Raw genomic sequence first — 23697 nt, forward strand, 5'->3', positions numbered from 1 at the left:
GAGAAAACGGCACTGAGTAAAAGCACTACATTTTACACACACATTGGATTATCACATGCAACCCTTTGATTGCCCTGATTAACCCTTTGATCACCCAATCACCCAGTCAGTGCCATTACTACAGTGTCAGTATATAGAATGTTTCGCTGATCACTGTATTACTATCACTAGCGACATCAGATAGTGTCGGGGTTTGTAAATTCCTCTCCCAGCCAGGGTCAGCTAGAGTTAGATTGCCCACACACTATTGCACTCATGCTATAGGTCACTGATGACCGCCATTACTAGTATAGTGTTTGAATGGATCAATATATTGATCATGAACAGAAAATTACTAGTGCCTCCTTAGTATAGTGTTCCAAAAAATGCAGTGTTAGCAGGAAATTCCTTATGGTGTCCCTGTGAAGGCCCCTTTGATTTGAAGGCCCATGCTTAACACACAGTGCTGCATCTTGGGCTACATTTGCTGTGGCCACTAAGCAAAGCATCACAGCTGCAGCAAGTGAACAGCCTGGCTGCTATTAGCCTTTCGATGGGTTTGCCGTGGGCAATAAAAACGTAGCTCAGCTGCCTGTTTTTACCGCTCCTACCCCCAACAGTCAGTGTGAATGTGGCCTTATTGATTGACATTGTTTGCTGTTTACACTGAGAACAGAGACAGTTTGCAGAACAAATCTTTATTGTAGTAATTACATTTTAACATGGGTTCAGAGTCTGGAGGACCTCTTCTCTCACTGTTCCACTGCCACAGAAATTGTACCTGAAAAAGGAAAAAAGCTTTAATTGTTTTTCTATATAATGGAGTATATGAAGTGTATGAAAGCATGCCATTTCCCAGAATTCTCACTGAACCATGCAAGCCATCTAGAGCATGTGCTCTACATACAAAATGTTTTAAGATTTATATGCGTTTGTACACCAAAAGTTAAAGACAATCAGATAAACACCAACAATTCAGATTATACTTCATTTGCAGAGTTTCCGCAGCTCAGGAATATCTGTAGACTGACTGACTCATTTTTTTAGTTCAGCATTGAAAATGGAGATTTTGGCTGAAGCCTGGTACTGGTTTGCAATTGTAGCACTCTCTAGTGAGCTAGATAGGTAAATGTAACTTGGCTCACAGAGTAGCTGAAGTGAGCATGTCTGTGGGGAAGGGGGGTGTTAAGCTCAGACCAGGCCTCTATTGCCTCCCCATGGTTCTGGAGGTCCATGGAAACTTCTAGAAACTAATGGGCGCAGGTCAGAGGCAAGGATCTGAATATTTATGGCAGTCTGACCAATCCCAGGCAGGAGGCCTGGAAGTGTGGTGGGATGGGCCTATAAACATTAAAGAGCCAAGCCAGCAGGGAAGTCTGTGGTCAGGTGGAAGATGGAGTGCTGAGGATCGTGAAACCTGGGAGGGGACCCCAGGGTAGGGGGGCTCTGCCTCTTGGCTGGAGATGAGGAGGGAAGGAGAAGAAGCTGGAGAGAGGAATCCTCACTACCTAACAGTCTGATTCAAGAGACACCCTGTCTAGCATGGAAGACTAGCACAGCAAAAGGCCTGGACAAGCAGTCTTATCCAAAGCAGTAGGATACATGGGACCGTGTGAACACTTCTACACCTCCAGGGCCTACAAGAGAGAAGGCTGCCAGATGCAATATTCAGCATGCTTTCATATGGACAGTGTCATAGCTAACCTAAATCCCTTTTTCTGGGACACTTCACAGAGCAGCCAGATGGGCTGGTATTTTCTTTTAAAGTGTTGGAACTTTGTGGGTCTCATTCAGGGGACATAGAGCTCCTATGTGAGGAACCTTTGCAACTAATCATCTACAAACTAATTATTCTGGTGGGAGTACAGTTCAAGATCTGCATTTGTGTGTACATAGACAAGGAAATTTGTCCTCAAGTTGTTCTTTCAAGTCAAGTGATCATCCCATAATCCCTTATCCCTATCCAAGTTGTTTTCCCCCTCAGTAAAATAACAAAAACTAGCCCATGGACTGGATTTCTGTCTACATGTGCCTACTGAAAATGCATGATGCCTGGCTGTGCAGGAATAGGAGGACCCAAAATCCAGCGACTCCTTAGGGGGTAGCGCTACACAATCAATAGGTTGGAATAAGAATAAAGCAGTTTCCTTGTTTTATTTGAATTATTCAACCCAATTAGTTGCTATGTGCAGCTGCCCTGTTTGGTGGGTGTTATTATAAATCCGCGTGTTTTAGAGGTTGTATGTACCTGGTTGTACAGGTATAGGTTTTATAGTTGTATAGATGTAGTAAGGTGCCGGCTATATCATTATGCCTTTCAGGGACATTTATAGATGAGGCTATGGTTAATCGTTTTCCTCCTAGTGCCCAGTACTGGGACTGCTACATCACTTTCTGTTAGCAGAGTGGATCCAGTTCTGACTGCAGAGGATTCTGGGTCCTGTACTCCTATAGCCAATACATCCTGTATTTCTGAGTGCTGAATGAACTACAACTACCAGAGATCCAGGGAACCAGAAGGTTGCTGGGAGAGCAGATATATTCTACAGCAAGGAACTGGCTGGCTCTCTTGGAGTGGGATTCAGAGCTGAACACAGGGGGACTGCCGTTCTCCTACAGAGACAGATTGCTGGCGTACTGCTGTGGGACTCTACATATCAGTTCAGCACAGCAATGACACTGATTGCCACATTGGGATCACATCAGCTTCTCTGCATCTGGACTGTCACTATCCAGTTTTAACACAGACATCTCTGCATGCTGCGCTGACAGGCCATCAGGTGGAAACTCTGCATATCCCTGCAAACAGCCCATGTGCAAGAACTCTTGTTCCTAGGAGGCCGTGCTAACCATTGGATTGGTGATCATGTGGGTGCCCAACCTCTTTCTGTCATCACTCTAGAGCGGGGATCGGCAACCCGTCGATTGCGGTCTACCTGTTGATTGCGGGCAGCTGATAGGTAGACTGTGAACAGGTCCCTCTCTCCCCCTTTCCCCCAGCCTCCTCTGCTGCTGCTGACATCCTCAGTGCACACTGGAGAGCGGAGGACAGCACAGCTCAGGACAAAAGACAGGAGGAGGAGCTGGCCAAATGAATTTTACATATTAACCCACGGGTGATTTGCTGTCAAATTCCTATTGCCCAAAACCCCGAACATGCAATTCCGGGCTCCTGGCTCCTAACTTTTTTAGTTGGCTCCTAGATTCAAAGCAAATTTGTCAAGCACTGTCCAAAGCCCATTATTCTTGTGGTCTGCTCTTTTGAACATGACTAATATAGAGGTATTACCAAAGAATTGTGTCTCTTGGATTATTATCCTATACTGTTGAAATATGTCTGAACCCAGAGAGTCAGAGGTGTCCGGAGGCTTGCAAGGTCAGGGCAACCACTGAGGACAAGTAGGTTATCAAGCGGCCCCTGCAGGGATAGTGCTACATAAGTATAGGGTGTATACAGTAGGTCTAGTTGTATAAGTATAGGGTGTATAGGTCTAGTTCTATAACTATAGGGTGTATAAATCTGGTTTTATAGTCCTAGTTGTATAGGTTGTATAGCTCTGGTAGGTGCTAGATTAGGTAGATTTAGTTCTGCCTCACTGTAATCTCTGTAGCTGTGATTGATTGTTCTGGTTTGTTCTGTGTTTCAGTGGCTGCACTCTTGACTGCTTCCCCCTGGTTGTTCAGAAATGTTCTGGAAGTTAGTGAACAGGAAGCATCTAATCAGCAGCTGAATTTTTATACAGCTCTGGCCAGTCTCTGGGGAGAGGTGCCTAGATGGTGAGTGGGAGTCTATATAAACACTCTGAGACTTGGAGCAGCCTGGTCTTTTTTGCTGAGGAGCAGAGCACAGCCTAGATGGCTGTTAGCCCCCTAGGCAACTCTGCCATGTGGTTATTGAGGCCTCAGTGGAGGGTAGTGAAGCTGACTGAAGGGCTGTCCTCTGAGAATCTAGTCTAGTACCACAGGGTGAAAGTGTCTGGAGGACATTGGAAGATGGCAACCAATTTTCCAAGGACATTAATGAGTACAGACTGATATGAGAGATCCTAGAGACTGTGCTGCTGCTGCCATCCCTCATATGCTAGAGTCAGTGGGTTTAAAGAGGACATTGTGTCTGGTGTCCTGAAGAGCTCAGTCTATTTAATTCTTAGTGAAAGAAGTTTGCCCGGATGTCCAAGGTGGAAGCTTAATTGCCTTAAAGTGTTACTACAAAACTCAGTCCATCAACAGCTTGTGTAAGGACTTGGCTACTAGTTCTAAAGAGAAAGTTCAGAGTCCTCAAATCATTACTAAGGGTTTCTGGAGTTTCCTACCATTACTCACTACCTACCCAAGTTCCCATTAAAGCATGAAAAAGCATACCCCTAGGCTGGTTAGTGAATTTGAAGAGTGATTGGAATTGTGTGCCTGGCTGCAAGGAAACTACTGGGAAAAGGGATCCAAGTGTCCACTTATGGGCTCTTACGGGGTAGCGCTACATAGGTATAGGTTGTATAGGTCTGGTTGTTTAGGCATAGGTTGTATAGGATGAGGTGCATAGTTATAGGTTGTATAACTCTGGTTGTAGAGATAAGCTATATTGGTATAGATTGTATGGGTATAGATCTAGTGGTATAGGTTGTATATGTGTAGTTGTATAAGCATAGGTTGTATAGGTGTGGTTGTATAGGTGTGGTTGTATTGGTAAAATTGTACGAGTATAGGTCTGGTTGTATAGGTGTGGTTGTATTGGTAAAATTGTACAAGTATAGGTGTGGTTGTATAGGTGTGGTTGTATAGGTGTGGTTGTATTGGTAAAATTGTACAAGTATAGGTGTGGTTGTATAGGTGTGGTTGTATAGGTGTGGTTGTATTGGTAAAATTGTACAAGTATAAGTCTGGTTGTATAGGACTGGTTGTATAGGTGTGGTTGTATTGGTAAAATTGTACGAGTATAGGTGTGGTTGTATAGGTGTGGTTGTATAGGTGTGGTTGTATAGGTCTGGTTGTATAGGTCTGGTTGTATAGGTGTGGTTGTATTGGTAAAATTGTACAAGTATAAGTCTGGTTGTATAGGAATAGGTTGTGTTAGTCTAATTCTATAGGGTGTATAAGTCTGGTTGTATAGGAATAGGTTGTATAGGTTTCTATGTCTACATTCCAGCATACTCACGTTCTGCCAGTTCTGCCATCCTGTACCGATATTGAGGAAGCTCCAATTGTGGGAAACAGAATATTAATAACGTTGTTGTTCCAGACAAACTTTACTCTGTTCAGATCTCCCACGTCCGACTCCACATCAATGAAAGCCGTGTAGGTATTGGAAGAGCTAATGCTTCCCCTATGGATGAAAAAAAAATAAATTGCTATTTGTTTTGTGTCAGTTGCTGAATTGTAACCTCTTGCCAACTGGGTAATGCATGTATTCAATGGCAAGAAAGGTGGACTTTAACACTCACCCCCCACACATGTGAAACCATGGTGGAAGGAGGTTGTATGCTGAGAGCTGTATGCATCCAGAGATGAAAGCGTGGAAGGCAGAAGACCTACATTCTGTGCATCCATAGGGCCATAAACGCAGGCACCACTTGGTACAGTGTTCAACCAAGTCCAGCCATAGCATGCCATAGACTTTGACAGGCTGTAGGCAGCAGGGATGGACACTGCACCTGTTCCTGTCTGAAACACTAAAATGCCAGGAGGACACACAGCAGTTAGACAGGGTCATGCATAGGAGCCGGTACAACTGTGCAAGACTGAAGGGAAGGCTGGAATTGAGCTTTAAATTCATTGTCAAATGTCTGTTCCAAATGTTTGCTTACTTGTAGATCTGATACTGACGAGTGTTTCCACTGGGGCCAAAGAGAGAGACTTGAAAGTATCCCGAAACGTTTGCTCCGGTGACCTTCACGCTCACCCTGTAACGCCAGCCTGGGGGAATGACATTAATTCAATTGAAATGACTGCAAGATAGTCTACAGCAAAACAAACAGATTATAATATAACATTTTATAATATAACATAATACAGACATACTATAATATAGTACAAATATAATAAAATATAATATAATACATATACTGTATAATATATTCCAATGTATGCAAACCTACTAAACCGATTACCACCAGATGTGATTTTCAGGGGAGGTAAGCTGAAGTCACCATCAACCCATATTTTAGTACACGCTAACGATAACATAACAAACAGGTATTATCATATATGACATACACAATAAAAAGGAAACCAAATATATTGTATTAGAATCTGATTTTATTAAAGTGTTACTAAACCCAGGACCCTGAATTCACTATATCTGGTCTCCCAGGACCCTGCATTCACTATATCTGATCTCCCTGGACCCTGCATTCACTATATCTGGTCTCCCCGGACCCTGCATTCACTATATCTGCTCTCCCCGGACCCTGCATTCACTATATCTGGTCTCCCTGGACCCTGCATTCACTATATCTGGTCTCCCCAGACCCTGCATTCACTATATCTGCTCTCCCTGGACCCTGCATTCACTATATCTGGTCTCCCAGGACCCTGCATTCACTATATCCGGTCTCCCCAGACCCTGCATTCACTATATCTGGTCTCCCCAGACCCCGCATTCACTATATCTGGTCTCCCTGGACCCTGCATTCACTATATCCGGTCTCCCCAGACCCTGCATTCACTATATCTGGTCTCCCCGGACCCTGCATTCACTATATCCGGTCTCCCCGGACCCTGCATTCACTATATCTGGTCTCCCAGGACCCTGCATTCACTATATCTGGTCTCCCAGGACCCTGCATTCACGATATCTGGTCTCCCAGGACCCCGCATTCACAATATCTGGTCTCCCAGGGTACACAGAACATGAAAATGCAATTATCTTAGTAAATATAAACTGCTAAATACCTTTTTTCATCAGCAGTTAGCGCAGTCTTGTGACTTTAGCAGAACACATGTTAAAGCTTGTAGGAGGTGTTTTCTTTCTGCTCTAGGAGAATGCAGAACCCCTGATCTCTGACTAGACAGTGCTGATTGGCCTGTGCTGATCACATGCACTCTCCCAAGAAACAAAAAAACCTCTCTAGCAATGCACACCAAACTAAGCATGTGAAGAGTGTCTCCACACATATGTCTTATCAGGAGATAAGAGGGAGACACTGGAAGAGGGGAGAATCAGAGAAATCAGGATCAAACAGCATTTTAAAACAATACAGAGGGTTAACCACCTAGGTTCCACAATGAGTATAACAAGAATGCTTTACTGCATATACAGACTGATTTTATTGTTGTGGGTTTAGTAACACTTTAAATTCCTCTTCGATTTTAAAGGTTCATTTAATTCAAAGTTGTTATTTTAATGTTTGATGCTAGAGAAATACATCTGCTATTCTTGTATATCTCTAGGGGATTAATAGTGAGATCAGACTCTGCACATCTTCGGTTCCTATTTTGAGAGATTCCCACCATCCCTGCTGTCAAATCCCAGGCCTGTAAATCTACTAAGCTCATTATGAGGGGTTCCTATCATCCCTGAGCTGAGTTCCTAGGTCTGCAAGCCTGCTATGCTCATTATGAAGGGTTCCTACCAACGCTGTACAGAGTACCTGGGTATGCACATCTGTTGTACCTTTATGAGGTGTTCCCACTATCCTTGTGCTGAGTTCATTGAGTTGAGTTTTCTTTTAATGTACTATCCCAATATTTTAGAATTTTTGAGTTCTGCTTTCATGATTGCAGCAACTCACAACTGTCAACCACTATCCAGTATTTCCAGAGTTCAGTGTTTAGACCTGAGCCCCTTTGTAAGTGTGATCATTTAGAGATACAATCTAATAAAAAATATACCAAATCAGAATAAAATGGTAATATTTATCAATGAAGTCAGTAGTTACAGTAAGTGCAGCTATACCCCACTAAGGGTAGAACCAGGGGCGGACTGACCATTTGGAAACTCGGGCACCGCCTGAGGGCCTGGGGTCAGTAGGGGGCCCCATGAGATGCCCCTGGTACCTTTTTCATAGGCTTTTTTGAGTTTGGGCAAAGACATAGCGGCCCTGGGGCGGACTGACCATTTGGAAACTCGGGCACTGCCCTAGGGCCTGGGGTCAGTAGGGGGCCCCATGAGATGCCCCTGGTACCTTTTTCATAGGCTTTTTTAAGTTTGGGCAAGGACACAGGGGCCCCATGATCCCCTACTGCCCGGGGGCCCCATGAGTTGTCAGTCCACCCCTGCAGGGGCCCCATGATCCCCTATTGCCCAGGGGCCCCATGAGTTGTCAGTCCGCCCCTGGGTAGAACAATCTGTGCATGCTGATACTGCTCGTTGCATTGTCTCCAACTGTTAATGGGTCTCACTATATCCTCCAAGGATCACTGAAGGAGCAGGGTTTTTGTTTTGTTGCCCATTGTGTGTTATATCACAAAAAGCTCATTCACATTTTTCATATAACTAATAAGATCTGTTATATTCTCTATGAAGCACACATACGTGCAAACGAATTTGTCTGATCTCCGGTGTTGAAGTAGAACTTCTGGCTTGAAGAAGTGACCCCAGAGGTATCAGCATAGTGACCCATCAAGGGGCATCCGCTACTAGAACATGGGAACCCAGAGCCCTAAAGGACAAAGACACAACCATATCATTACAATTAAAATAGAGTAGTTTCAAAATAAATTGGTTCAATTAGACAGAGAAGTCCCACCATCTTGTAGCTCCTTAATTTTTTAGGTGGAGACAACTTTAAATACAGAGTTCCTTGCCTCCTGAAAAATATTAGAACCTGGGGAATGTTTGGTGGAACTCAGAAAATGATTGACTGTTGAGCATACCTCCCCACTGTCCATCATTTGTAACCAAATCCCTCTGTCCCTCTTTCTTCCTCAGCTGCCCCTCTTTTTGGTCTCATGTAAGGATCTCCAAATAAAAATGCATGTTTAAGCTTGGCTCACACCAGGCGATGCAGCCACATGCATGCTTTTATACGCGTTCCCGCACTTCGTAATTAGGGCAGCCTTATTATTTTCAATAGATTGTCCTATGCACAAGAAACACGCAAAAAAGGTGTCTGCACTATTTTCAAATTTGCACTGCACCAAACCACATATAATTGCATCATGCGTTTTGGTGAGCACGAACACACATGCATTTCCACAATGCTTAGGGGTGCCATTAAGAATTAATGCCACATGACTGCAAAGGGAAAGCGTGGTTTTGTGTGTTGCAGGAAAGCTTTTGATTTTGCGTGCATTCCCGCAACTCACTGGTGTGAACAAGCCCTTAACCTCCCTTGCGGTATGATTATTTCAGATTTTTGGTGCTGAAAGAGGTACCATTATTTTGCATGGAAATATATAGTTTTTTTATTGTAGGCTGTAATATTTAGGAATAACTCACTGAAATCTGTCCGAACAAGAGTCTAGTAAACATCCCGGGTATGATAAAATTTGAAACACAAAATTATAAATTATAATTTAATAAATAATCATAAAAAATAATATAATAATACATTTAATTCAATAATATAATCAAACCAAAAACACTGAAATTTGAAATATAGCGCCAAGTTCGCACATCGCTGAGCAAAGTCGCAAAATCGTTTTCAGTGTCTGATGACGAATTTCCCCCACGAATCATTATCACTCAATTCTGCAAGTGGTTCTAATTTACTATCTCTGTTCTCTAGCTGGTCTAAACCCGCTTTTGACCTAAAGGGACGCTTTTTGGACACCATGGACTTTTCTAAGTTTCCAGGCAGAAAGAACAATCAAAATGCAGGCAGGGGACAGGACAGAGCACTCGGGACAAAATGTATGTGAAATGGGTTGAAACAGCAATGTTTTACTATGTAAAATCGTTTTGAAAAAAATGACATTTTTTTAAAATTTTCAAATTTCCCGCCGCCGGCGGCGCCCGTACGTCCCGACATCACAGGGACCGGAACACAGGAGCCGGATGTCGGCATCAGCCGGAGGAGATGGCCGGGGACGCTGCAGGGGACACATCGCGGGAGCGAAGGACAAGGTAAGTGCTGCAGGGACTCCCTATGCAGCGCCGTATGGTAAGCCCGAGTGTAGCTCGGGGTTACCGCTTTTGGTACAGACATTTTACCCCGAGCTACACTCGGGAATACCATTAGGGAGGTTAAAGGAGCATAATCAATTCTATTTTGGCTATACTTCTCCTGGGGATCACAGGAGTACAGTTTGTTTGTTTATTTTAGCCTGCTGTCAGCTGATGTCAGGCAGCTGGTCCAAGCTCGGATCCTGACCATATGGTTGGGATTCACCCAGATGCCCGGAACAATCCGCCTATAGCCTGAGCCAACCACTCCCACCCCATCCACAGCCTGCTGCTCCAGTGAGCTCTGGAGGGGCAGAGCAGAGAGACAGAGACAGTCACGGCCTCTCTGCTCACTGAAGGCAGATGTAGTGCACAGACCCCAGCGGGTCCCTTTATTTGCCCTCTAAACCTTTTATCTAAAATGTAAATTATTCTAAGGCTACTTTCACACTTCTCGGTTGCACAAACATGGTAAAAACGCATTTGCTTTTTTGCTGCATTTTTACCACATCTTTACCGTGTTTCCGGTGCGTTTTGCATCAGTGAAAAGAAACGTGACATGTTTAATGCGTTTTCGCAGCATTTTTTTATAAGTGTTCCAATTATTTAAGTGGGGAGGCGCCTTTTTGTTGCGGCACCAAACACGCACAAAAAATGCACCTTGCAGAACTTTAAAAAATGCAACAGACTCGCAACTGACCAAATTTAACTGATTATAATCGTCATGCTTTTTTCTTCCACTTTTTGTAACACAGAAAACGGAAGAAAAATTGATGTGTGAAAGCAGCCTTAATGTTATTTTGCATGATATAAAGGAAAGCTGAAATAAAGGAAAAGTAATGCTAACATTTGGGTAAATCAATAACATTTTGCCCAATAATCCTCATGGTCTGTGTTACTGGAGATATGGTGGTGATGTGTATGTTGCCCATATAGTTTGTGCTATAATACATCTCTCCGTCCCATCTCACAAATGGGGAGGTATGCCGTTGAGACCCCCAAAGTTAGAGATTAAATCAGCTTGCGAGAATTGGGAAGGATACACTGTGTCGGTGTGTCAATGAAAAGTCATTTTGTCAGTGACTCACAGAGGAGAAAGTGCCGTAGGTGGAGGCGGCGTAGCCGGCAAAGCCGTCGCGTTTCTGAATGCTCTCTGTGTAGTATTTATAGCTTCTTAGGTGATTGCAAGCTACGAAATCCCGGGTACCTGGAGGGGAACAAATCTGGGTAATGTCATCTGAAAAATCACACACCTGGGGGAATGTATCAAGAACTTTACACACGTGATAGCGAAGGAAAGAAGTTTATTTCCAGTTCATTTCTTGATGTGAACCTTCCCGTCTGACTGTTGGGGAAAATTCAGCATATACAAAGTACAAATATATGCAGAAATGTAGAATAATAATAATAATAATGTGTGACTGTGGTGGGAAACTAGAGTGTAGGCTCCTCTGGTACAGGCATAGGAGCTCATCAGTACTCTCTGTACAGCACTGCAGAATATACCTGAACTATATAAATGTACATAATAATAGTGTGTGACTGTGGGGGGACATTAGAGTGTAAATTTGTGTTTATTAAAAATCTTACAAACAAACAGCATAATAAAAACATATTTACATATATACAGAGTAAAAAAAATTATATATATATATAAAGATATATATATATATATTGTAAAGTGCTGAGCAAACTGTTGACGCTATATAAATCCTGAATAATAATAATAATTTATATATATATATATATATATATATATATATATATATATATATATATAAAAACAAAAATAGCTTACTTCAGCATAGAAAGCAGGAAACGTATTTTTGGGACATTAGAGTGTAAGCTCCTCTGGTGCAGAAAATGATGTGACTGGCTCAGAGTCCTCTCTACAGCACTGTGGAATATGTCAGAGCTATTGAATGTATAATAATAATAATACTGTGATTGCGGTGGGGCATTAAATAGTAAGCTTCACCAGAGATTGATGTGGCTGTGTCAGCTTTCTCAGTACAACACTGCAGTATATGTCAGAGATATAACATGTATAATAATTATAGTGTGTGAAAATGGTAGGATATTATTGTAGTGTAAGCTCCTCTGTTGCACAGACTGGTGTGAGTGGCTCAATGTTCTCTGTACAGCGCTGTAGAATATGTCAGAGCTATATACTGTAAATGTATAACAATAATAGCGTATGACTGTGGTGGGACATTGGAGTGTAAGCTCTTCTGGCACACAGACTGGTGTGACTGGATCAGTGTTCTGTGTACAGCATTACGGATAATGTCAGAGCTACAGTATATAAATGAAAAATAATAATAGTGTGTGATTATGGTGATGGTAATGGAGTGTTAGCTATTAATGCCAATAATAAAAATCACATATTAGTCTTTAGCAGAAAGGACGTGGGGAAGGTACTATAAGCCCACCATTTACAATATGTATCAAGTTGTGTGCACTTTGCGCATAGGGCAGACCATTTGTTTCATGCTTTCAAGCGTTTCAAGTATCTTTTTGAGCTTTGCACGTTTTTAGCTGTGTTTTGCCACGCATTTTTTCTTTTTTTCTGCATTACTGAATAAATTTGAATGCGTGACACACGTTCTTTGCATGCATTCATGCTCCTCTGTAGTGTGGATGCAGCCTGACTCTGGGAAATGCAGATGTAATCTCAATTTGATGAAACGTATCTTCATATCGCCATCTAGCGGTATTTTAAAAGAGAGTCACATATGGGGAGATTTACTAAAACTGGAGCACTCAGAATCTGGTGCAGCTGTACATGGGAGCCAATCAGCTTCTAACTTCAGCTTGTTCAATTAAGCTGAGACAATAAAACCTGGAAGCTGATTGGTTTCTGTGCAGATCTGCATAGATTTTGCACTCCAGTTTTAGTAAATGAACTCCAATGTGTCAGAGATCTCTCCAGGTGTGGACAGTAACAGGTATTTAGGAACAACCCTGTTGTCAAAAATGCTTCTGAAAGCTAGAGGTTTTATTTTCTAATCTGCACCCTTCAAGGTTTAAAAATAAACGTAGTGTGCTGGCATAGATAAAACCAATTTTTAATAGCAGCCTGGATTTATAAACTATGTGAAAAATTCCAAATATGATAAAATAAATACATTTATAGATTTCTAGAAGCACATTAAGGCACTCAAATACATCCTTATTTTTGGAGGTTTTGAGTGTTGTCAGTTATATGAACACAAAACATTTATAATTATAGTATAATGGGGCAGCACAGTGGCTAAATGTTTAGCGCTTCTGCCTAGCAGTACTGGGGTTGTTGGTTCAAATCCCAACCACGGCACTGCCTGCCTGGAGCTTGCATGTTCTCCCTGTGCCTGTGTGGGTTTCCTCTCACTCCAAAGACATGCTGGTAGGTAATTGGCTCCTTCTAAATTGGCCCTAGTATGTGTATGTATGAATGTGAGTTAGGGACCTTAGATTTTACGCCCCTTGAGGGTTGCGGACTGATGTGAATGTACGATATATATATGTAAAGCGCTGCGTAAATTGACAGCTCTATTTAAGTGCCTGAAATAAATAATAATGTGTACAGTTCATAAACACTAGCATTACAAGCTGACTTTCTTTCATTATACAGTGGAATGTTTTTTAATTTTTCCTTTTTTTTTCGAGCACATGGTGCAGTGCACAAAAATGAAACGTCATGTGAACCATAAAAGTGCATGTGAACACACAAAACAAAGTGCACAGTGTGCGCACTGGTCGCTGCCCAATGCGGAAGGACCTCCCCGGGGGGGGCAAGACTCTTGGTGAGCGTAAGGCACTCTGGCGGACCCTTCTCCTTATGGCTATTTAAAGCGGACCACCTAATACTAGGTTAGACTCTCTCCTGAACACAGACCCCTATACAGGGAAGGAAGGAACCTAAGGGCCACACATCCTCCCCCTAGGGTTCATTGCAGACTCAAAGACTCACACCCTCCATCCTGATGAATATAAAAAACACACATAAAAAAGGTGAAGTGACACACATGGAGAGAAAAAAAAAGTGCCAATCTGCTGAATGGCTAGAACTTGTGGCCTGGTAACAAAAACTATCCCGGTCTTCACCAAAAGGCGAGGCCCAGAAAAAGGAGCCACTCCCAGGGGGTGTTTGACACCACAGGCTCTTTGCCTTCCCAACCCTCAGCCAGACCAGGTAGCAATGCTCAAATCTGGAGGCACTGGGCCCCTCAAAATCCCCCACACCAAGGAATTAAATGTATTACTGTCCTTTAGCAACATGATTTGTGGAAAGCTCTGTGCTGCCCCTGACAGCTCTGTTGCCCTAAGCCAAAGTCTACTGTACGTTGGCTATGAAAAATCCAGCCCTGCTTAAAATGTGTATTGAGTATTTTACGTGCAGCGGACCATCTGTATTACCTTGCCAGATTCCATCGAGGTCAACAATCTGAGAGAGGATGTTCTTGGCACATCCGGGCATTTCCTCTCCTCCATTTGGGAAAAAGTCCAAATGTCCGACCTGCTGGCTCATCCCGAAACCTGCAGATCAAAGATGTAGCAAATGTCATTAGTACCCACCATTATGGCGACAACCCTACTCGGTGTCTCTTATGTATTTTTATATTAAAGGGAATCACAGGCTTATATACGGATGTGAATGTGTACGTTTCTAAAAACACTTTATTTCTGTAGCATGGCTTGTAATGAGATATGTACATTGGGGTTTCAGTATGTTACATATAAGCTACCACTTAAAACGTACCTTCATGTAAGATTGTAATAAGTCTGTAGGTACCCTGAATATCTCCTAAACTTGCTCTGTTTAGGAGATATTCATTTCGGCAGCAGCCGATGACGTCACTATGCACGTGCAGTGCATTCTGCTTTCAGGGCATGCTAATTGTACCATGAATGCAAAGAAAGCCATGCTGCGATTCTGACTCCCATTTGCAAAGTCATCACATCCCAGCCATTCAAAGGCCGGAGAGCACAAACCCAAGAAAATGAGTGAAGATGGAAGCACCAGGCGGGGTGGCAGTGCGGCCCTGGAGGGATGCATTTGACAGGTGAGTCTGCCATAATGTGCTAGTATGGGGTGCATTATGTGCTATTATGCATTATGTACTATTATGGGGTGCATGTGCTAGTATGGGGTCCAGTATGGCATAGCACTGCATGGGGGCTCTTAAGAAAAATCCTGAATTTACTATCACTTTAAAACTACTAGTTGGTGCCTGTGTGTTAGTGTACCTCTTGTCTCACTCCAAGTCTATAATCCTCCTCTGACAGACTCTCTGGACAGCTAAATTATTGCATCACGGCAGTTGTCCAGCAAAGGTAATATTTAAATTCTCGGATATATATCACAAGTTTAAAAAAGGAAACCATGAAGCACTTTAGATAGATTTTCTGAAATTGGAGCACTCAGAATCCGGTGCAGCTGTGCTTGGTAGCCAATCATCTTCTAATATGAGCAGCACAGTGGCTAAATGGTTAGCACTTCCGCCTGGCAGGGCTAGGGTTGTTAGTTCTAAATCCCAGCCATGGCACCTCCTGCCTAGAGTTTGCATGTTCTCCCTGTACCTGCATAGGTTTGCTCCGGTTTCCTCCCACACTCCAAAGACATGCTGGTAGGTTAATTGTCTCCTGTCTAAAATGGCAGCACAGTGGCTAAATGGTTAGCACTTTTGCCTTGCAGTGCTAGGGTTGTTGGTTTGAATCCCAGCCACAGCACCACCTGCCTGGAGTTTGCATGTTCTCCCTGTGCCTGCATGGGTTTCCTCCAGATACCCTGGTTTCCTCCCACACTCCAAAGACATGCTGGTAGGTTAATTAGATCCTGTCTAAATTGTCCCTAGTATGTGTGTATGTATGAATGTGAGTTAGGGACCTTAGATTGTACACCCCTTGAGGGTTAGGGACTGATGTGAATGTACAATATATATGTAAAGCACTACATAAAATTGATGGTGCTATACAAGTACCTGAAATAAATAAATAAATTATTTCAGCTTCTTCAATTAAAGGGTAACTCCACTTTCATGGGAAAAAATATCAAATAAAGAAAAAAATAATATAGTATATACAATTACAACACAAGTCATATTGCAATTGAATGTTACCAAACATTACATGGTTTTCTATGGGACACATCCACATCTATGCATTTTTCAGTCATTGGCTTTTTTGAAAGAGTCAGGGACTTAAAAAAAAAGCTTAAAAAAAAGCAAAACATTTGTGAAAAATGTACAAAAATGCAAAACGCACCCCAAAAAGTACTGCAGAAACAGATCAAAAGCAAAATGCATAGGTGTAAACCAGGCTTAAAGGGATGCAGACCCTGCCACTTTCCTCATTAGAGCCCTGCAGGTACAGCACCTGATAGATAATTATGAAATCACTGCCATACAGATTCACTCTGCACATGGACACAGACAAACAAACAGCTATTTCTGCAGAATAACAAAAGGTAGGACTCTGCAACAAAGTTTTTAGACTCCTTGCAATGTACATACATCACCCAGAGGGGAATGTTTTTTTCTCAACAAAAGTGGAGTTACTCTTTAAAGTTTGGCAATAAAACCTGAAAGCTGATTGCTTTCTATGCAGAGCTGTACCAGATATTACACTCTCCAGTTTTAGCAAATAACCCCCAATGCATAACACAACTAGAATGGATAATATACTGACCGAGATTGGGGACCATTGGAGCAGCATCTGTATGGATGGCATCAACAAAAGTTGCATCTGAAGGGTCCAGTCTGACCTCAATTGGGGTTCCCTGGAAATAGGGTTCAGCTGGATCCAGACCTGTATGAACATATCATCTTGTTAGAAATAATACATACTAACAGAGGAAATTGCCTGCTTACTAGCTCATCATATGTACTGTATCCAAACGGTTTATCTGTATCCTTTACTATTGCATCAGTATGAGCTGGTTGGACATCCCATTTCAAAGTCTTGACCTTTTATGGAGTTGCCTCTCTTTGAGTCTATACCAGCCCCCACTCTTCTAAGGAAACTATCCACAAGATTTTGGACTGTGTCTTTGGAATGTGAGCCCATTTGGGAGGTCAGGTACTGATGTTGAATGAGAAGACCTGGCTCATAATTGGAAATCCAATTGATCCCAAGGGTGTTCAGTAGGGTTGAGGGCAGGGCTCTGTGAAGGCCACTTGAGTTCCTCCAACCAAACTGGTCAAACCATGTTGTTATTGCTCTGGTGTTGTCCATGGGGAAAACATCCTAGTTGAACAATAAAGAGCCTTCCCCAAACTGTTACTAGAAAGTTCAAAGCACACAATTGCTCTGCTAGTAATAGGGAGTCATGTCAGAGCTTACTGAGCTTCAGAGAGGGCAAATTGTTGGTGCCGCTTAGCTGGTGCCTCTGTGACTGAAGTTGCCAATTTATTTGCCGAGTTGTGAGGTACAGTATCAAAGGTTATGATGGCATATACAGTTTCTGGGAATACGCCGTCTGACAAGCATAAGCGTGGACGACATGACCAACTGGCCAAAAAAAAAGAGATGAAAGGACATTGCGCAGGATTGTAACCTGGAATAAGAAAACAACTGCTGCAAAAGTGACTGCAGAGCTCAATCTCAGTCCCGTGAAGACTGAGTCCCATGAAGACTGAGACTGAGCTCTACTTTATGCATTTGCATGCCTCCTTACATCCAGACAGTATGGTCACCTGCTGACTTGGCGCCATCCACATGCAGCTTAACCCTTCAATAAGATACAGAAGTTAAATCCAATGCAATTTTGGACTAAACTAACTAGCATTAAACAGGAGGGGAGGACAAGTAAACATACCAAATCACATCAGTAAACACGTTGTAGTGGCCCAAAACCACCACTAGATCTCAGCATACATCAGAATAATTGTAACCTGATGCAGTTCAATACAACACAAAAAACATGAGTGGGACAGAACAGGCTATTTTAAAAAAGGAAGAATATTATTTTGCATCTCAATGTTAGGCATTCCTGCATAATTGTCAACTATAAGTTTGACTTGCATGGAAGTGTGCAGTGTCTGTGCATCAACAGTGAATAAAAGAGAAAATAGGCATTAGCTAAATGTATTCACTCACTGTGGAACCTAAGGGGTTAATCCTCTGCATTGTGTAAAAAGGCTGTTTGATCCTGTCTTCTCTGCTCCTTCTCTTGTTCAAATGTCTATGCTAATAAGACAGACTGAACCCGTAGCCCTTCTACACATGCTCAATTTATTGTGTATTGCTAGAGAGGTTTTTTTTTTGGGAAAGTGCATGTGATCAGCACAGGGCCAATCAGCACTGTCCAGACAGAGGTCAGGGGTTTTGCATCCTCCCAGAGCATAAAGAAAACTCCTCCTGAAAGCTTTAACCAGTGCTCTGCTGGACACTCAAAGAAGTCACAAGACTGCTATATATTGCTGACAAGAAAAGGTATTTAGCAGTTTATATTTACTAAAATAATTGCATTTCCATGTTCTGTGTAGTGTGGGAGACCAGATGTAGTGAATGCAGGGTCCGGGGATTAGTAACACTTTAACTGCTTGCCGACTGCCCAATAGCAGAAATACTGCTACAGGGCACCAGCAGTGCGCAAAATCACGTATATATAGCACTCCCAGCCAGGGGTGGACTGACCATTTGCAAACTTGGGCACTGCCCGAGGGCCCAGGGCCAGTAGAGGGCCCCATGAGATGCCCCTGGTACCTTTTTCATAGGCTTTTTTGAGTTTGGGCAAGGACACAGGGGCCCCATGATCCCTTATTGCCCGGGGGCCCCATGACTTGTCAGTCCGCCCCTGCTCCCAGCACACAGTTAACCCTTTGATCGCCCCTCATGTTAACCTACTTCCTGCCCAGTGCCATTAGTACCGTGTCAGTGCTTTTTTTAACACTGATCACTGTATTGGTGTCACTAGGGATGTCAGTGACAACAAGTCAGTTCCCCCCAGTGTAAGAATGTCCGCCGCAATCCCGCTATAGGTCACTGATCACCGCCATTACTAGTAAAAATTACCAAAAATTCTCAGTATCTATACCGCCAATTGTAAACACTATAACGTTCACGTCAACCAATTAATTTACACATATTGGGATTTTTTTAGCAAAGACATGGAGCAGAATACATTTTGGCCTAAATGTATGACGAAATTTGATTTTTAAAATTTTTTTGCTGGACATATTTAACACCAAAAAGTTAAAAATATTGTTTTTTTTCTCAAAATTGTCAGTTTTTTTTTATAGCGAAAAAAATTAAAAACAGAAGGGCGATCAAATACCACTGATAGAAAGCTCAATTCATGGGAAAAAAGGACATACATTTCATTTGGGTGCAGCGGTGCATGACCGCACAATTGTTAGTTAAAGTAGCAAAGCGCCGTAACGCAAAAAATGGCCTGGTCAGGAAGGGGGTAAATCCTCTGGAGGGCAAGTGGTTAATGTTAGTTCTGTTATACCCAAAAGCAGGGGTCACACTCTATAGAAGTGCCTTTAGGGCTTCCGCACGTGACTACAATAGTTGTAATTCAGAGGCCCCGTTGATCACTGAGTGCTGGGGTTTATGGTGATTGGTCATTGAACTTTACTATACAACATAAATTGAAGGTCTTCCATTGATTGGTACCCACCAGTAATCCTGCCGATTCCTCTCTTCCTCTTGCCAGCTTCTCCTGCAGCATGAGAGCCCAAACTGTGCCCAATGATGTGGACGTTGGCGGGGGAGTACCCAAAGCTGTTCTATAAACCAATCACACAATATCAACAATACTTTACAAATCAATATGGCAGCACATTAGTGAGAGATATAATTTTTTTTAACAGCCAGTAGTCAAACAGTCAGTCAGTGCACTGGGTGGGTACATCATAAGCAAGAGCACATAGGCATAAGTCATCCAAAATGGAATATAAAAAGCCAAACAATGTACACAATCAGATCTCACAATAATCATAGTAAATAGTAAAATGCAATAATAGAAGTGGCAAACATTTCCCAAATCCTCCAGCCTAGGAGCCATAAAGAGAATGAGTTGTAGTAAGGGGTGGGGGGTGAGGTGGAAGAGAGGGAGGGGATGGGAAGGACGGGTGAAAGAGAGGCGACACAGTGGGAGAATGGGGGGGGGGGGCGGTTGGGAAGGGGGGAGTTGGCATACTAGGGGGGGAAATGGCAGAAGTGACTGTGAATCAAGTTCCAGATTACCGCCCCAGGAATCTATCCAAGCTACCCATATCTTATCAAATTTCCAAGGACAACTGCGACTAGCATAAGTAAGTTTGTACAAAGGTAGTACTCAGTGGTGTCACTAGGGCTGGTGTCACCTGGTGCTGTAAAACATGGTGTGTGTCCCCCTCCAGCCCAAAGTTGGAGCTTGTTGGTGCCATTGTGGCCATCAATAATGCCTGCAGGCAGTATTAGGGGCTATAGGATAGTAGGTTAGGCAGTTCCTAATGGCTCATTCTCTAGGAGCAGTAATAAATAATGGCCAACAGGCCCGCTCACCAGACCAGGCAAAACTGCAGCAGTGATCCCTCCGGCTGGACGTTCGCTCACTCTGGGTTGCACAGGGTGACTCTGGTCAATAGTGCAGCAAGGCTGTACCCTGGCAGTGGCTCAGTCTCTCTCTCTCTGGTGGTAATGGGCAGTGTGGCTCTCTCTCTCTGGTGGTGCTGGGCAGTGTGGCTCTCTCTGTTTGGTGGTGCTGGGCAGCGTGGTTCGCTCTCTCTGGTGGTGCTGGGCAGTGTGGCTCTTTCTTTGGTGTGGTGCTGGGCAGCGTGGCTCTCTTTCTTGGGCGGTGCAGAGTAGCTTGCCTCTCTGGTGGTGCTGGGCAGCATGGCTCTCTTTCTCTGGTGGTGCTGGGCAGCGTGACTCTCTCTCTCTCTGGTGGTGTTGAGCAGCATGGCTCTCTCTCTTTGGCGGTGCTGGGAAATGTGGCTCTGTCTCTCTGGCGGTGCTGGGTAGCATGTCTTTCTCTGGTGGTGCTGGGCAGTGTGGCTCTCTCTCTGGTGGTGCTGGGCAGCGTGGCTCTCTCTCTCTCTCTTTGGTGCTGGGCAGCATGGCTCTTTCTCTCTGGTGGTGCTGGGCAGCGTGGCTCTCTCTCTCTTTTTGGCAGTGCTGGACAACGTGGCTCTCTCTCTGGTATTGTTGGGCAGCGTGGCTCTATTTCTGGTGGTTCTGGGCAGCGTGGCTCTTTCTCTCTCTTTGTTGGTGCTGGGCAGTGTGGCTCTCTATCTCTCTCTGGCGGTGCTGGGCAGCGTGGCTCTCTCTCTTTGGTGGTGTTGGGCAGTGTGGCTCTCTCACTGGCTTTCCCAAACACAGTCCTCTCTTTTTTTTTCTTGTCTCCTGTAGCACTCACTCCCTCAGCTTTTTTTCAGGCTCCAGGCTCTCTCTCTCCCCCCCAGCACAGTGCATGCTTTGGCCTGTAGTCTGCTCCCTGTAGCCAAGAATGGGGCCACCAATTTTTCGGGACAACATGTCCCATGATGCTCCCCTAGTCTCTTCTGATTGGCCCTCTGTTGGGGCCAATGGGGAGGGAGAGCAGGCAGCAAGCTGAGCAGCAAACCTCGCACACTCCTGATAGGAGGGATAGGGGGAACAGTCTAACAGCCCGCTGCTCACTTACAGTTCTGGCTGACTAAGCGGGGTGTGAAAGAGCCTGTTGTCTTTGCTTCACTTGTGGAAGGAGGGACTCGACAACACCCTACTTGATGGTGTCACCCCTCTGGCAGGTGTCACCCAGGTGCGGACCGCACCCCCTGCACCCCCTAGTAACGTCACTGGTATCACCGTATTAATAGTTGCATGCTAAGAGGGGACTTCCATTTGTAGCGCCCTCCTAGGTAGTTAGGGGAAGCTAGAGTCCTTAGAAGAGGGCTGAGCAGCAGCCTGGGTATAACAGTCAGGAGGTCAAATTGTGTTTAGGAGCTGAGAGGCTCTGTAGGTCCCTCTGGAATTTCCCCTGCTATTTCCCCCTGCCCTACAGCTTTGGAGGAAGATCCAGAGGCAGTGAGTGGATCTGAGGAGTGTCTGGCTTGTACTCTCGATGTATCCTGGCCAATTCCCAACAGAAGGCTTGGCAGGTGCTGGGGCTCCCTTAAAAGAGGAGGAGCCTGCTCAGTAGCAGGAATGAGGAGTGTGGTGGTGGGAGAAGTGTAGCGGACTGGAGGAAGACATAAGGATGGGGCCTGCCTACAAGCCTAGAGCTGGAAACGGGGAAAACTCTGGACTCACTGGCCCCCTGAGCAAGGAGCAGCACAGCAGATAGAACTGGTAGCAGCAAGCATCCCACAAGCAGTACAGGACAGGATCTGAGTGAGTACACCTGCACCCGCTGGGTGGATGGGGAAGAAGCACTCTAGTGGGAAACCAGGTTAATCCCTTACTAGTGACTGATCACCTCATTTAAATTAACAGCAGCCTGATCTCCTGCTCAGGAAAACCTCCAGATTGCTGGGTGAAGAGGAGTTCATCTAGAGTCTGGGGTGGTACATCCAAGAGATGCTCACTAGCACTCCAACAGAGACTGCATCAGAGAAGAGAAGCTTGTGAATAGATCAGGCCTGGTAGCAGCCACCAACCCATCAGCGGTACAAGAGAGGATTTGAGTGAGTGTCCATGCACCTCTTAGGCGGATAGGGGAAGAAACACTCTGGTTGGAAACCAGATTACTTAAAGTGACAGGAACCGAATCCCCTGTTCAGGGATTCCTCCAGATTTCTGGGTAAAGGAAGAGGAATTCATCTAGGGTCTGGGGTGGTACATTAGGAGATGCTGGCTAGCTCTCCAACAGAAACTATGTTGCAATGAAGGCTTGTAAATAGTTCCAGGAAGTTATTCATCAGTTCCCTTGGGCATCCACCCCTAACCCTATCCCAGTTCAAATCCCCTAAATAGAAATAACAAAACCAAAGCTCAAGGACTGATTTCTGACTCTGGATGGAAGTCTATGCAAAGATGGTTGTTGGCTGACTGTGCAGGACTATAGGAGGACCCGAAATCTCTTTGCAACTCCTAAGGGGGTAGTGATATACATTTAAGGAGTGTACCACATAAAGGAAGAAAAAAATACAAATACTTTAATGTAGCTACTGAGCTCTGCACTGTCCATCACTCCTAAAGCAACACTTTAGGGTCCAGAATCAAGGCCAAGTCATATGTGTGTTTAATGACATTCAAGACAGATGTCCAAAATCCCCCAAGTTTAGTGCAGGTCCAAACCATGTGGCAAAAGGTACCTTCAGCTTGCTGACATCTAGTGCATAGGGGGCTAAAGGAGGCATATATACCAGCCAAGCGAACAGGGGTATGGTAAGTTCTGTGGAGAAAGTTAACCTGAATAAACCTAACCTTGGCCCAGACCATATTAGTAACATAGTGAGTGGTACATACATCCCAATCTTCCTCAGTAAAATCAGGAAGGTCTGCCTGCCATTTGGAAAACAGCTTAGTCAGTCTCACCGAATGAGCCATGGAGAGGCAAAGATAGATCAAGGACGAAGGCTACCCCATGGTCCGAGAGGTGAAGAGACACTCCAAGGGATCAAATTCAAATGTGACATTGGCTGGAAATTGTGTGAGCACCACATGTCTGAGTTGCAGATTGCAGAATAACACCCGCTTGCACAGGTGAAATTCAGCTTGAAGATCTGCAAAGCACGCAGCTTGCCATTAGACCTGATATGTTTGAGTTCTGCTATCCCTTG

At 44.0% G+C, this 23697-nt stretch overlaps 1 protein-coding gene across 1 annotated transcript in view; it reads right to left on the reverse strand.

Annotated features, from left to right (window-relative positions):
• Positions 1 to 661: 661 nt before the first annotated feature.
• LOC149446059 (pancreatic triacylglycerol lipase-like) overlaps positions 662 to 23697 on the reverse strand; it is a 50909-nt gene continuing 27873 nt past the window's right edge. The window contains exons 6-13 of the mRNA XM_089653031.1: positions 19629 to 19737; positions 16691 to 16810; positions 14420 to 14539; positions 11110 to 11228; positions 8450 to 8576; positions 5781 to 5889; positions 5132 to 5299; positions 662 to 760 (exon numbers count right to left, since the gene is read on the reverse strand). Coding sequence (XP_089509157.1) covers positions 697 to 760; positions 5132 to 5299; positions 5781 to 5889; positions 8450 to 8576; positions 11110 to 11228; positions 14420 to 14539; positions 16691 to 16810; positions 19629 to 19737 — 936 coding nt within the window. The 3' untranslated portion in view covers positions 662 to 696. The remainder of the gene's footprint in view (positions 761 to 5131; positions 5300 to 5780; positions 5890 to 8449; positions 8577 to 11109; positions 11229 to 14419; positions 14540 to 16690; positions 16811 to 19628; positions 19738 to 23697) is intronic.

Source organism: Staurois parvus, unplaced genomic scaffold, assembly GCF_062004578.1.
Source record: "Staurois parvus isolate SC_StPar_1 unplaced genomic scaffold, SC_StPar_1.0 ptg000697l, whole genome shotgun sequence".
NCBI classification, from domain to species: Eukaryota; Metazoa; Chordata; class Amphibia; order Anura; family Ranidae; genus Staurois; species Staurois parvus.